Source organism: Microtus oregoni, unplaced genomic scaffold (assembly GCF_018167655.1).
Source record: "Microtus oregoni isolate MIOR12 unplaced genomic scaffold, Mior012 000115F_ref0000277, whole genome shotgun sequence".
Classification (NCBI taxonomy): Eukaryota; Metazoa; Chordata; class Mammalia; order Rodentia; family Cricetidae; genus Microtus; species Microtus oregoni.
Window position 1 is genome coordinate 1,163,115 of NW_024544744.1, and position 13,587 is coordinate 1,176,701.

The window sequence follows — 13,587 nt, forward strand, 5'->3', positions numbered from 1 at the left end:
TCTGGGAAGGAGGCTGAAGCTCTGTCATTCTCTCCGAAGTCAGTTGGTGTTCTCCCAGGACCTGAAACTTTGTAATTATTGTAGTAATAGCTCTTCTGCTTGCCTGCCTGCCTACCTACCTACCTACCTACCTCTACCTACCTACCTACCTACCTACCTACCTCTACCTACCTACCTACCTACCTACCCCTACCTACCTACCTACCTACCTCTACCTACCTACCTACCTCTACCTACCTACCTACCTACCTACCTACCTACCTCTACCTACCTACCTACCTCTACCTACCTACCTACCTACCTACCTACCTACCTCTACCTACCTACCTACCTCTACCTACCTACCTACCTACCTACCTGTCCCTCTTTTATGCAAAATATGAACCATGCATTAGGCAGAAAAGGAGAATTTGCTATTGACCCAGGGATGTGGGCAGAGGGATGGCTGCCATTCTAAGAACAGCAGAAACTGATTTCATTTTAACAGTCCCAGGCTAGGCCAGGCTCTCCTGCTTCTTTCCTACAATCACGCAAGGAAGAAGAATCAGATCAGAATAGCTAGCTAGATACTTGAAACCAGCTCTGTCTATCGGTAGCTTTAATACTTTGGCTTTAAGCAAGTGAACAGACTAAACTCTGGCTCTATCTTCATAGAAGTCATGCTCTGATTTCAGAAAGCTAGGAATGTATTACCATGTAGATGGATATAGGAGAGCCTAGGGGCAGATTCTCTTTTCTTCCAGTCCAGCTCCTACTAGAACCCCACTAGTTAGGGAAACAGTGGGGAGCCACAGGACTTTCCTTCACTTCATCCTCTCTTCTTTGCTTTCATACCAGCTGACTGGCGGTTGGGCTGCCCCAGTAAGGAAACAGGATCAACAAGTAGAGCAAAGCCTCTGCTGTCAGGTCACCGAGGTCAGATTCCTTCCGGTCTCCTCTGATGTTGGGTCAAGATGAGCTCTGGTTTCTATCTTGAAAGTGTGCATAGAGTTACTGCTGTGGTTAGATAAACATGAAAAACTAAGATCTTCAACCCTATGCACAATAAGAATAAAATAACTCCCTACTCCAGTTTTCTGTGAGAAGATATCTCTAGACTTTTCTGGCTTCTTCCAATCCCAAATTGGAAGGTTCAGATATTCTTTGGAAGGTGGCCTGCTCTCAGTCCTGCCTGATCCGAGGGCCCTATTCATGAGGCTGCCTGTTCTTCAGAATCCCTAGTTAATAAGAATTTCAGTTCTCCATCTTCCAACTCTGATTCTTCGGTGTGTGTTCTGAAGCTGGTCATGGGGGAGGGATGGTAGACGTTCAGCTTCCCCAGTACCCTCCAACTAGTATTTGCTGAAGTCCTTCATTCTCATAGACTATAGATTGATTAAGCTTGAAATGATCTGTTTACATTGTTTTTCCCAGCCAGCCTACTCTGTGGTCATTGGGCCCCAACTTATCACTCTGGTAATAAAGAGATGACACCCTCCAGAGTGATTTGGTGTTCCTGGGACATTCTAGCCCTTGTTCTTTTCATTGAGGATGGACTTTAAGCTTGCCTGGGCATGGTACGAGGTATCCAAAAGTACTTTTCTTTGGGAGGGAGTGTGCAATCCTGTCCCTGACTGCTAGTTTTTTTGTAGACAATTTATTGTCTATAACTACTGAGAACTGGACAAGCAAACAGTGATGGATAGGCCTTTGGCACAGCAGTGAGGAATTTCCCACCAGCTCTGTGCACCTGTTGTGCTGTTTCAAAGGATGTGGAAAGGGAGCCCACTGGTCTCAGAGCTCCTTGGGGCTACAGCCAGGGTGAGTGCTCTGATTGCCAACTCCTGTAAGCTCATGGAAAGAACCGGAATAGATAGTGAAACTCAATCTTTAGTGCTAAGGATGCCAAGGGAGACTCCATGCTCACAGACTGATCTGAAATCTGCTCATTCTTGCTGCTTGTTCCTTGTTTGAAGGGATCATGCATAAGAAATCATCCAATGCCAAGAAACCCTTAAAAAAAATCAGCTTTGTTGAGATATGCTTTACAGAGCAAAATTTAACTTTTATTTACTTCAATTTGATTCTTTTTAGTTTGGGAGGGAGTTATACAACTATTACTACACTTATTTTTTGAAAAACTTTGATGTAACAATGAATGCTTCTGTGGATGTCAGTATACAAGCTTTTTGTGCCTTTTTTGTATACATGTTTTTACTTCTATCAGGTGTAGAATTTCTAGGCCATGTTTTCCGAATACAATTGTACAGTTATTATTTTGCTTGGTTACTTTGAAGTCTCATATTCCTATTATTTGAGTTAAGCTTCTTCGTACAAATAATTAAAAAATACACAAATAAAAACAGAGGAAATCATCAGAATGCCTGCCACATGGAATCCAGGTTGAGATACATTTGGTTTTGTCCTCTTTATCAAACTTCTACTCAAAGATTTACTAAAGCTCTTCTTTTCATCTTTTGCAGAATCGCAACGAAATAAAGAACGGATCTATCCTTCTATTAACCACCTCTCCGGTAAGTTGATCTTAGTTTACCGCCTCTCATTGAGTGTCCCAACTAGGTCTGCTGTGTGTGAGGGTTGGGTGCAGAGCAGTGTGAGCGACCTCTGCAGAGTCCAGAGCGCAGAATCCTCCCAGACCCATTGGTTCTAGATTCACAGGAGCACTCTGCTTTCTCTTTCCCTTGCCAGGCAGGGGACTTTGTCTCAGGGTACTGTCAAGGAAATGGATGGTGAAGACTTGAAATTTGTGGTAATCCCAACCCAACAGCAGCTCTCGTTGTACAGATGGGGCATTGGCTGCCTTGATTGATTTGGCCCACTTGCCCACACATCATCCGATGCCATGGAACAGAAAAAAAAAAACAAACCAAACCAAAGAAACAAAAATCCCAATAGCCTACTACTGCTTTTCAAGTCTCTCTCTGTGGTGTGTGTGTGTGTGTGTGTGTGTGTGTGTGTGTGTGTGTTGGATGGGTATTATTTTCTACCCTAGGTCTGTTATTAAACATTTCCTAAAAATCAGCTCAAGAGCATTGCTTGCTTATGCTGTTTTCTTTTCAGCTGATTCTATGTAAAAACTTTGAAGGTCTCCGAATAAAAACTGCTAAACAGGATGCCGCAATGTATTTAGGCTCTGGCTGGGATTGTGATCGTCCTTCTGTAGAGAGATGCCGCATAACGACATAAGCAGATTTCCCGTCCATTCCTTCACAGTGCGATTCCTTGCTTTCCTGAAAGCCAGCGCACACAAAGGGCTGCAAGTGTTACTCTTTTCACACTGCGAGCGTGATGAAATGAGTGTATATCTATCATTTTCAGTTCCCACTGAAGCCATGTGCTAGGCTAAAAATAAATTAAAAAATTGAGAAAAGCATCTGGCTCGAATTAAAGTGTGGGTACTGTAGCCACCACAAATTCTTCTCATTGAAAATTGCATTAGGGCCTTAAAAACTCAAACACTTTATCCCGTAGCATCTTGAAGCTAACGCAGGATGAGCTCTGCGGCCTGTCTGCTGGTGTTGGTGGAGCCATCGTCCGGTGCCTTCATGCCAGCGCATAGAAAGCACAGTTTGCCTGTGGGTTTGAGTGGCTGCAAGAAGAGCTGACAGATTGTCACCAGCCTTTCAGTGGCCGTCTTCATTCATTGGCTCAAGGTTTTTTATGCTTCCCCTTTCTCTGCTAATTCGCATCTATAGAGAGGCTCCGTGTTTTATCTAGGCTGAATCTATGTCAAGGAAGGACTCTGTGCTTTGCCCTGGGTTCTTGACTAAAATCCATATGTACTGGTGACATGAAAGGGGAATCAAAACTGTGGGAACAGAGAGGACTGAGAGAGAGGTGGGGTGAGGAATAGTCTCAGAGTACATTATGTATTTCCCTGAAGATAATCCCATGTCATAAAAAAATAAAAGAAGGCTCAGTATGGGGGTGAGTTCCTTTTTCTGAAAAGAGAGTGATTTAGGCTTTCATTAGAGACAGTGGGTGTGTGTTTGTAAAACAATGGTTCTCATACTCCGGGTTCTGTGAATGGAAAGGTGGGTGAGGCAGTACAAAGGGCACTGGTATGAAGGAGGAGGCCACTCACAAGAGACCACATTGTGTTTTCTGCATTGGTAGCCCCTACACTAGGATCAGCAGTGGGACTTTAGAGATGCCGATGCCTAGTCTGGCTAGTAAGACTGGGCCATAATAAAGGAGAATGCGACCCAGGCACCTCTACTTAAAGAAGCCTCTTGTCCCCATAACTAGGTGTTACTATACAGCAGTTTATATGGGCACTGGAAACTTCATTCATTGCTGAATTCTGTGGTGTGTGTGTGTGTGTGTGTTTGTGTGTGTGTGTAAATGAAAATGGATGAAGCATGCATTTAAATTTCCCTTTAAATTTAAACGAATTTATTTGTTTATGTTTTTTGAGACAGGGTCTTGGCTGTCCTGGAACTCCCTATGTGGACTAGGTTGGCCTTGAACTCACAGACTTTTGCTTCTGCCTTCCAAGTGATAGGATCAAAGGCGTGCGCCACCACGCCTGGACTGTAAAGAAGTGTCTTTGATGAATTTGTTAGGAAGTGTTAGCGTGCAGTGATGCAGCCAGTAGATGTTTTTACATAATTACATGAAGTTTCTTTTCTACAGTGGTTCCCCTCTCCTTGAAGATCGATAACAACGTACACAAGTGTATATAAAGCTATATACAGACATGTATGCATGATTGTAATCATATATAAACACATGCACATGTGTGCACTCACACACTAGTTTTAGGTGAAGTGTGGAGTGTGTGTACGTATCTGTGAACTCCAGAGTGGGCTGTGGAGCTCATTGGCAGCTGAGTTGTGCCTCTGTCCATCTCCTCTGCTCATAGCCAGAAACTGAGCCTGAGGTCAGGTATGGTGTGAAGCACATCTTGGCTATGTTCCTATTAGAAGAAGTTTAGATGGCCAGACTATCATTTTCATTTTCTTGAAATTTATTTAAAAAAACAAAACAAAACCAAATTTTAGAATCAGCTGGGCATTGGGAGACGGAAGCAGGCAAATTTCTCTGAGTATGAGTCCTGCCTGGTCTACACAGTAAGTTCCAGGTTATACAGGCTCACCTTACATAGAGAGACCCTGTTTCAGAAAAACTACCCCCAAAATTCTCCTAACGAATATCTGTGCATTCTTGGAGTGGGTAGATACTATGCAGTAGTATAAACTCCAGAAGTTATGAAAAGAGGTTGTTACATTTAATTATCCCAACATAAAATCTTCAAAGCCTTTGTGTTTGGAAATAACTCTAAGCGCAGTGTCAAGAATGGTGCGCCAGAAAAAGCAGGTGGTAGTCAACCTAACCTAGGGATGATTTTTTGTTTGATTTTTTTTTTTGTTGTTGTTGTTTTTCAAGACAAGGTTTCTTGGTGTAGCCTTGACTGTTCTGGAACTTGCTCTGTACACCAGGCTGGCCTCGAACTCACAGAGATCTGCTTGCCTCTGCCTCCTCAGTGCTGGGATTAAAGGCGGGCGCCATCACCACCCAGCATCCTTGAGCTGATTTCTTAATTCATAGGATCCTTTCTGACTGATAGGGACTGTTTTAATATGTGCGGTCATAGGTATAGCAGAAGCAAAAAAGGGAGCATTATATATCCATATGTATATGTAGACATCATCTTATGCACAGAGATCTCAGTCTCTTTTTCAAAAGGGATGGAGTTCTTAGTGCAAGGAGAGGATGCTCTGAATCCAAATATGAACTGATGTGGCTTTGGCAGGGAGCCTAGTACGTTATATACATTAACTTTTATCTTAATACTCTAGTTAGAAATTTACCTGATAACTACAGGGCAGATACACCACATACATGCATCTAGGCATGGCTGTATACAGCATTTCTTCTAGTGACTAAAACTTGGGACCCAGTTATTATTTAGGTAAGAATTTGGTATTTAGCACCCTGGAGGCATCTCCAAAGAACATCACCATGTGCAAATTTGATGGCAGAACAATGTATGTACAACAAATGACTATTCTGTTTATAGAAATGAAAAAAACATAAATTCTGATAAAAGGATGAAAATGCCCCTCAGAGGATGCCACAGGAAGTGCTTAGTGGCACACTATTTATCGTATAATCTCTTGGAGTACCTCCGCATTTCTTCGAGTCTCCTGTGCTGGTGTTACTTTTCTCTAAAGGGCAATGTGAACCCTTTGAAGAGTGCAGAAAGTATAATCATCACATCTGCGGCTGGAAACGCCTCTGTTTTCCAGTCCATGCACCTGTGCCCCGAGCCATTAGCTGTATGGACGAGCTCCTCTTCTCTCGGCTTTCTCTTCTCCTTCCTTGTACACAGAGAAACCCAGACAACTTATTAAGTACCCATTACTGGCTTGTCATCACCAAGGATAGGCCTCCCTGCTGTCTTCTGGTATTCTGGGTCCACTGTGAGAATCGTCTAGATCAGAAAAGGCCTGCCACGGAGGATTTGGGGCCTAGTTCCTGTGGTGATAAAAAAGATTTTGATATGTCAGTCATTCCATGGATTCAGGTTGTCAGGGATTCTTCTCAACATGTATTATTATATTATTAATAGATGATTTAAAATTCTGCCCTGATTTGAAAAAGGAAGGGGTCTCTGAAGCCATGGCATGCCTGGAGAGAGATGATCCATGGGAGGCAGGAAGGCAGTTCCTTTCAGTAGGGTTCAGTACCCGGTGCTGCTTAAACTTCTGGAGTCTGATCTGGAGTGGTTTGTTTTGGGCATATTTAAGCATAGCACATTTTGGTGAAAACATCTCTGTTGATAAGTAACTCAATGCTTCCAATACAACAAAGCATGCATAAATCTCTTTGAACAAGAAAAGATACTAAAAAAAGATCAGATGTGACTACGTTGAATCTCTTTGTCAAATACATATGACATGTTCCATAAAGACGTTCTACAGGTTGGCTAAGAAGAATGAGTTTATGAAAAAAGCCTCAGAGTAGGGGTGTGGGTTCCACTGCTGTCTCTGGCCACACGGATAGTGCAACAGTCACCAGACTGGAAAACACATCCTTCCCTTGAATAAACACCCCTGTGTGCTTAACATTGCAGGGTTCCCTACTACTTATTTGTGAGCACAAAGCCCTCAGAGCCTCCTATGGAAAAACTGACCAAGAATTACCAAGCATCTGTATTCTGTTTTTCTTCCATTACTTTAGAGACCCAACTTTGGAGAAGAAACCAGTGGAGAGAACAGATTGTAGGGTTAGCAAGGGATTGGTTAGGTGTTCCTGGCGTAGTTTACGTAGAGGTGCTCATGGCTTAGGTATCATAGCGTGTGGGGTGCCTCTGGGAGGAACCTTGTAAAAGGCCAAGCCCCACGGCTTCATGAAGTTGTGCTCTTTGCTGAAGGAGGCCTGTGTTTTGGCACGCAGTGTGATGTACTGTTTCTGAGTATACGCTTGTGAGTAGGGAGACAGAGCCTGTGAGAAGTCAACTATGAACCGTATGCACTAGGCGGTGAGGTACGTGTCCTGAGGGATAGTCTGGGCACAGAGCTGTACAGTCCCTTCTGTGTGTATACAGTTTGTAGAGCTGTGGAATAGGAGACAGCACCCTCCTCCCTCTGTCGAGAAGTTCTAGAGGGCTCAGGGCAGAACCTGGGGACACTCTCAGCGGCTTGATGACTGTGGAGGTGACAGGGAAGATGAGGAGAGGAACATGGTTGCTGGACAGCCTGCACAGCCTGCTGGTGGAAAGGAGGTGCTCTCCAATATGGATGGGCCTGGAGACCTCCCCAGAGAAAGGAGAGGTGAGAGGAGGAGGCAGCAGCTTCAGAGTTGTTCCCTTCCTCTACAGGTTCAGAGAATGGGGAGCCCATGCAACAGGGGAATTGGGTGTGTATGTGTGTGCATGCATGTGCGTGTGTATATGAGTGTGTATGTGTGGGGGTGTATGCTTGTGTATATGCATGTGTGTATGTATATGTGTGTGTACATGTGCGTGTGTATTTGCATGTGTGTATAGGTATGCTCATGTGTGTATGCTTGTGTGTGCATGTGGTGTGTATGTGTGTTAAGTGTCTGTGTGTGTATGCATGTATGTTGGGAACCCATAATCTCGAAGATGGCGGGGGGAACTTTTAGATCTTTTAGATTTGGTTCATAGGAGCGAACTCTGGAGGTAAAGACAGATTGATCTCTGGCAGGGAGGAGGGTGCTTGCTTCTCAGCCTGAGGTTGCAGAAGCAGATTAATGGAGAGCTGCTGACTCCTCATAGTAGGGAGACTAAGGTGCACTTAGCTGCTTGCTTTGGTTTCCTTAATGCCAGGTGAGGCAGAATCAAGGGTAGGAACAGAGGCAAGGACAGGGCAGGGACAGACGTGCTGAAACTAGGGGAGGTTTAAGGAGAGAAGACAGGAAGGAAACAGTTTAATACATATATGCAACATACAGCGGACATCTGAAGACAGTGTAGTTGAACGCGTGGGCAACATTAAATGTACATTTGGGAGTTTCTCAAACATTAATGAACTTGAGTTTTTAGTCAACTTTTTAGTTGACATCATGAACCCAGGATTGTGCTGGAAGTTTGAGGGGCATGATTTTGACTTCAAGAACAGAGACGACAAGTTCTGTGTGTTCATACGTCTGGGTCCTTTCCCTGTTTTCAGGTGACTCCCCGTGGACCCCTGCTCCTGAGTGAAGCCCAGAACCTTCCCATCTATCTGACCTGTTTGAGTGGCATGAAGTGAAACTTGTTTTCTGTCCTTGGAACAGTCCAAGGAAAAAAATTTGCTATCTGATATGGTCCTGCATACAGCTGTCAAAGTCTTCATTTGATGCTGAGTCTGGAAAATCAGAGCCAAGGCCATCACACTTTTAATAACCACAGTTCTTTCCTATCACATATAAAAGTGGCACAGAATTATGGAAAAATAAAAGCAAGCTTATTACAAAGAAAATTATCATCATTAAACATGTCACATTTTGATTTGTCATATTTGGCTATTTATATACACACATACATGCATATATGTATAATTTTTTTTCAAACTCCTTGTGAGTGCCAGGTACTGTCCCAGATATTTCTTCTCCTGGAGTTGGTGTGCTAGTGGGCACACACTAACATAGCTGCAGCCTGGCTATTGCTATTAATAGTCTTATCAAAAGATCGACATATTCTATCTCACACTTTCTTGAAATCTAGTTTCTAATTTCACATATTTCATCGTGTCACGTGTTGACCAGTGGCATCTGGTGTGTGAATGCTACTTTGAGGTCTCCCATTCAGTGCAGCAGACATCTGCATCAGATGTCCAGATGTGAGGGAACAAACACGTCACCACCCCAGAAGCCTGTAGCTCCCCATAGTCCTGAAACCAAGGGCTTTGTCCCTCCCTCCTTCCATGGCTGTCTTACTCCTCCATGGGTCTTGGCATGTCTCTCCAGACACTCTAGGCTTGCTTCTATGTAGGGCTTTGGTACTCACCAGCCTTTCTGCCTATGCTAATCTCCCAACCCAGTGTGTGGGCTCTGTCTCACTTCTGCAAGGATGCTACTGCCTTAGGCAGCTTGGCCTTAGAGCACCCAGTGTAATATACTCACCGGTTGTTTTCTTTCATAGATATCCACTTAATGTTTCCCATAAAACTTAGCAACACATTAATTTTTATTCCTACTGATGTACAGTGTACTTCTCTCACCCAGAGCTGGGTAAGCCTTGTTTGCTGCTGTCTCTCAAATGTGCAAGACTCATAATAAACTTTCCAGAAGTATCGATTAGTTGGCAGATCATTATTATGAGTACTAACTTGCTTTAATTGATAATTAGAAAAGGTTTATCTGAGACAAGTTTAAGTAAAATTGCATATGTTTTTCTGTCGTAACTGATAATTCAGAACAGAAACTGGATATTATTTTTAAAAGCCAGTTTGAGCATCGAATTGTTTTCTTCACCTTTATTCTGCAGAATGAAAGTTTTGTATCCAGATCGTTTAGAGATGTAGGAAAATGAGTACCTATCCACCCTGCTCCAGTTCCAACTGCATAGCTGCTGCATTCGCAGGGCCCCTCAGTTCCACCAGTGTTTTGATTGGAGGGCAAATCTGTGGCTCACATGTCCAGAGCTCTTTTCCTGGTCCACTCATGATGGGAGTTCCTATGCAACTGAGAAGCGGTCTGCCACTTTATGGGCTGCAGCGAACCTTTCACGGAATCCCATCACAGTTCCTGGATGAGGAAAATGAGGCCAAAAGAGAGGAAGGAAAGTTCACTGTCTCCCTGGAAGGGTCAGTGACAGAGCTAAGGAAGGGCTTTCCACGAGGCCACATTGGGCGGCCTCAGCCCCACAGTCTCCTTTGAGACCTCTCCAGTGCTTTAAGTAAGTCTTGAAAAGTAGATGAAGACTTCCCCAAAGCAAACAAGGGGCGGAGCTACAGCAGTCGTTCCTTAAGTAAATTCCAAGGAAGTAGCATGACCTGACTCAAGGAAAAGTCACCACCCAGAACCTGCACACACAGCTTTTAGGCCTTCTGCTCAATGAGGACAGAGGGAACTGTCCTAGGGGAGTGTATAGGGTTGTGGAGTCTATGTGATGTGAACATGTGACCCTATCCCGAGGAGTGTCCACGCTGCCCTTGAGACAGTCTGCGACTGAGACCCATCCTCATCCAGGCTCTTTCTGTCTGTCCTGGCATCGCCTTCGTGGTCTCAGGATTTGGGACTCTTCAGTCTTGGCTTCTCTACCCAAGTGTTGATGGTTGTTCCTCTTTATTTTAAATTAACTAATTGCTTAATTAACCTCAAAGTGAGTCCCTATCGAAGGCATATTAGCGAATGAGAAGAGTGACATAATACATTCTTCACACAAGTCTTAAAGGGGTGGACTGATTTTCTTCTTAGTACAGTAGAGCTTAAAGACGTCCCAGTGGTCCAGCTGGAAAGGACAAGCGGGTGGCTGGGTCAGCAGAACCAGTGTTGCACGGTCCCGCTATGGCTGCAGGATACTGAACCTGGTTGATGTGAAACAGTCATTTCAGCCTGGGATGAGGCAACATGGTAATCTGAATGTGTTCAACAGATGTTTCTAGAGACCCCAGTCTAGGCTTTCAGATCCGGAAATTGCGTGAATGAAGAATCTGTGGCTTTCGAAGCTGTTCGGGTTCTGTGTGTTCTGGGAGCCTTCTGTTGATAGCTGATCTATAGGGTTCAGCTACTCTGGTTTTTTCTCAGCAATATTGATGAGCCGTGTGAGCTGAGGCATGTCTGTCACTTAGCTTTCTTGCCACTTCTGTTTCCTTTGTCAGATGAAGAAAAAAAAAGTATTTCTATGCTTGGACTCAGTTTGGATTAAATGAATTACTTCATGAAGGTATTATAATAATAGGTGATAACGCATGGTAGGTCTAATTAGTTGTTAATCATGTCAATGGCATCAGACACTTCAGTTTTCATCAGTGCTGCCAATGGCAACGAGATGGTTTCCGAGCTGTGATCTGTAGAGAAAATTATTTTCTGTGGATAAAAGTAGTTTCCCAGGAATTCAGAGTGGTTCACTTTGATTAATTATACTAGGTCAGTGTTATATCAATTTGAAATATTCATGAAAACATCCAAATTTGGAATACCTGTCATAATTCTATATATCCATAAATATTTGTATCTTTAAATGATGTTAAAAGAGCGACTGGTCCACGTTCAGAAAATAAGCTTTTAGTGACTTGTGGCCTGTCATTTGCCTAAGAACATGTTCTCATCCTTCATCCTTGTTCCCTTTCCTTCTTCTGTTCTGATTTCTGCTGCTGACTGTGGTGTAATGGGAAACCCCAGGACACCCTGACCATATGATGTAATATGTTCTCGTCTGTCTGGGTTCCTTATTGTCTTCCCTCTCTGCACAGGGGCTGCCCTCCACAGGGGCTGCTCTCTCCCTTTACTTTATAACCCGGTCCTATTATAGATCACAGGGCGTTGTTCTTTACTTGTTTTGTGACTAATTTCTGTTCAGCAGAGTTAATTGGTTGTTAATATCGAATACCATGAATTAGGCTCTTTCTGTTATTATAATGAAATACTTGAGGCTGGGTAATTTATAAAAGTAAGGAGTTTGTTTAGTTTATAGTTCCAGAGGATTTAGAATTTGGCCCCGTTAACTCTGTTCTGGCCCTCATGGTAGAAGCCATAATAAGAAGAGCCTGTAAGGAGGAGAGGTGAGGCAGGTATGAAATAAGCAAACAGAGCATCTTCAGCCAGGCACCAAAACCCAAAAACAACCCTTTCGCTAGGCCCTGCCTCTTAAGTCCCACCACTTGTCCACACTGGGATCAAGCTCCCAACCCATGAACCACTGGAGGACAAATCACTTCCAAACCATAGCGCCCCACCTTGCTGTATCTTTGCAGTGTCACAAAATATCAAAGGAAACAACTGTTCCAGAGAAGCCTGAGGATGGCAGATGCTTCAGCCACTATGGCTTGAAGTTGAGTAACTAGAGGGTGGAGAGGGGTGTAATTTGTCCCACCGCCTGCCCCGCCTACCTTGATGGGAAGACAAAGACAGAGGACAAATGGCTATCTGAAGTTCAGCCCTGCCATGCACTTACATTCCTCTCTGCGCCACATGCAACACCCAAATCCAGAAGCCTTAGCAAGGAGAACATTTGTTCTAGGAAGAGCTGTTAATTGTACATAGAGTTATTTTGTTTTAAATTCATACAGCAAGTAGCCAGCGCGTGAGAAACACAAGCGGTTGGAAATTGCGAAGACTCATTTGTGTGTCTAATGAAGCTTTTGAAAGCAGGCAGTTATTACTCAGAGTTTTGACTGAATGGGTAATCATGATGTATAAATTTGTGTAATTGCTTAACTAACCAAATAGCTTTTTTTGTCACTTCTAGATAATAATTTTATTGAAAAAGTAAACATCCTCTCTTCTCTTGTCTATCTGTCACACCCTATCAGTTTGGGAGTTTTAATATTCATGTGCACTTGCCCTTGCTCTCCATTCTTCCGTGAATCGGGCCTGTTATTTCCCAGTTGGAAGGAAGAATGGATCACTGGAGGGAGGGGGTCTTCCAATGGAAACCTGCTGCTGGGATCCCCTGTTCTCCTATGCTTCGAGCCGATGCTTCTGGCCTATGCATATTTATTTCCAAGGGACTCATTGAGTTTTGTGCTACTGTATTCATTTTATAAAGAAGGACAAATTGATAGCATGTACTTATCTTCTTTCTGTTCCCTTCTCTCCTTCCCAAGGCTCAAAATGCCCAGCAGCTCCATGAACGAATACAGTCATCAAGTATGGATGCCAAGCTGGAAGCCCTGAAGGATTTGGCCAGCCTCTCCCGGGATGTTACCTTTGCTCAGGAGTTCATCAACCTGGATGGCATCTCACTCCTCACTCAGATGGTGGAAAGTGGCACAGAGTAAGTGCACTCAACCCCGATGCCTCCCTCCGTCTGCTCGAAAGCTATAGGGTCCACTGCATTCTTTATCACGGCAGTGTCTATCATGTTACCCCCGGTCTACTCTAGAGCTGTGGTGTCTGCTATCTTCTCTATTCTGGAAGTTTCCAGATGTAAAGACCAGAACTTGGCCAGACTCTGTGAAAAGTGGCTTGAAG

General features: G+C 43.7%; 1 protein-coding gene across 4 annotated transcripts in view; it reads left to right on the top strand.

Annotated features, from left to right (window-relative positions):
* Positions 1 to 13,587, top strand: part of Elmo1 (engulfment and cell motility 1) — a 535,377-nt gene that overhangs the window by 148,538 nt on the left and 373,252 nt on the right. For all 4 annotated transcript variants that reach the window (XM_041645693.1, XM_041645696.1, XM_041645694.1 and 1 more), the window contains exons 5-6: positions 2,463 to 2,513; positions 13,221 to 13,390. In XM_041645693.1, coding sequence (XP_041501627.1) covers positions 2,463 to 2,513; positions 13,221 to 13,390 — 221 coding nt within the window. The remainder of the gene's footprint in view (positions 1 to 2,462; positions 2,514 to 13,220; positions 13,391 to 13,587) is intronic.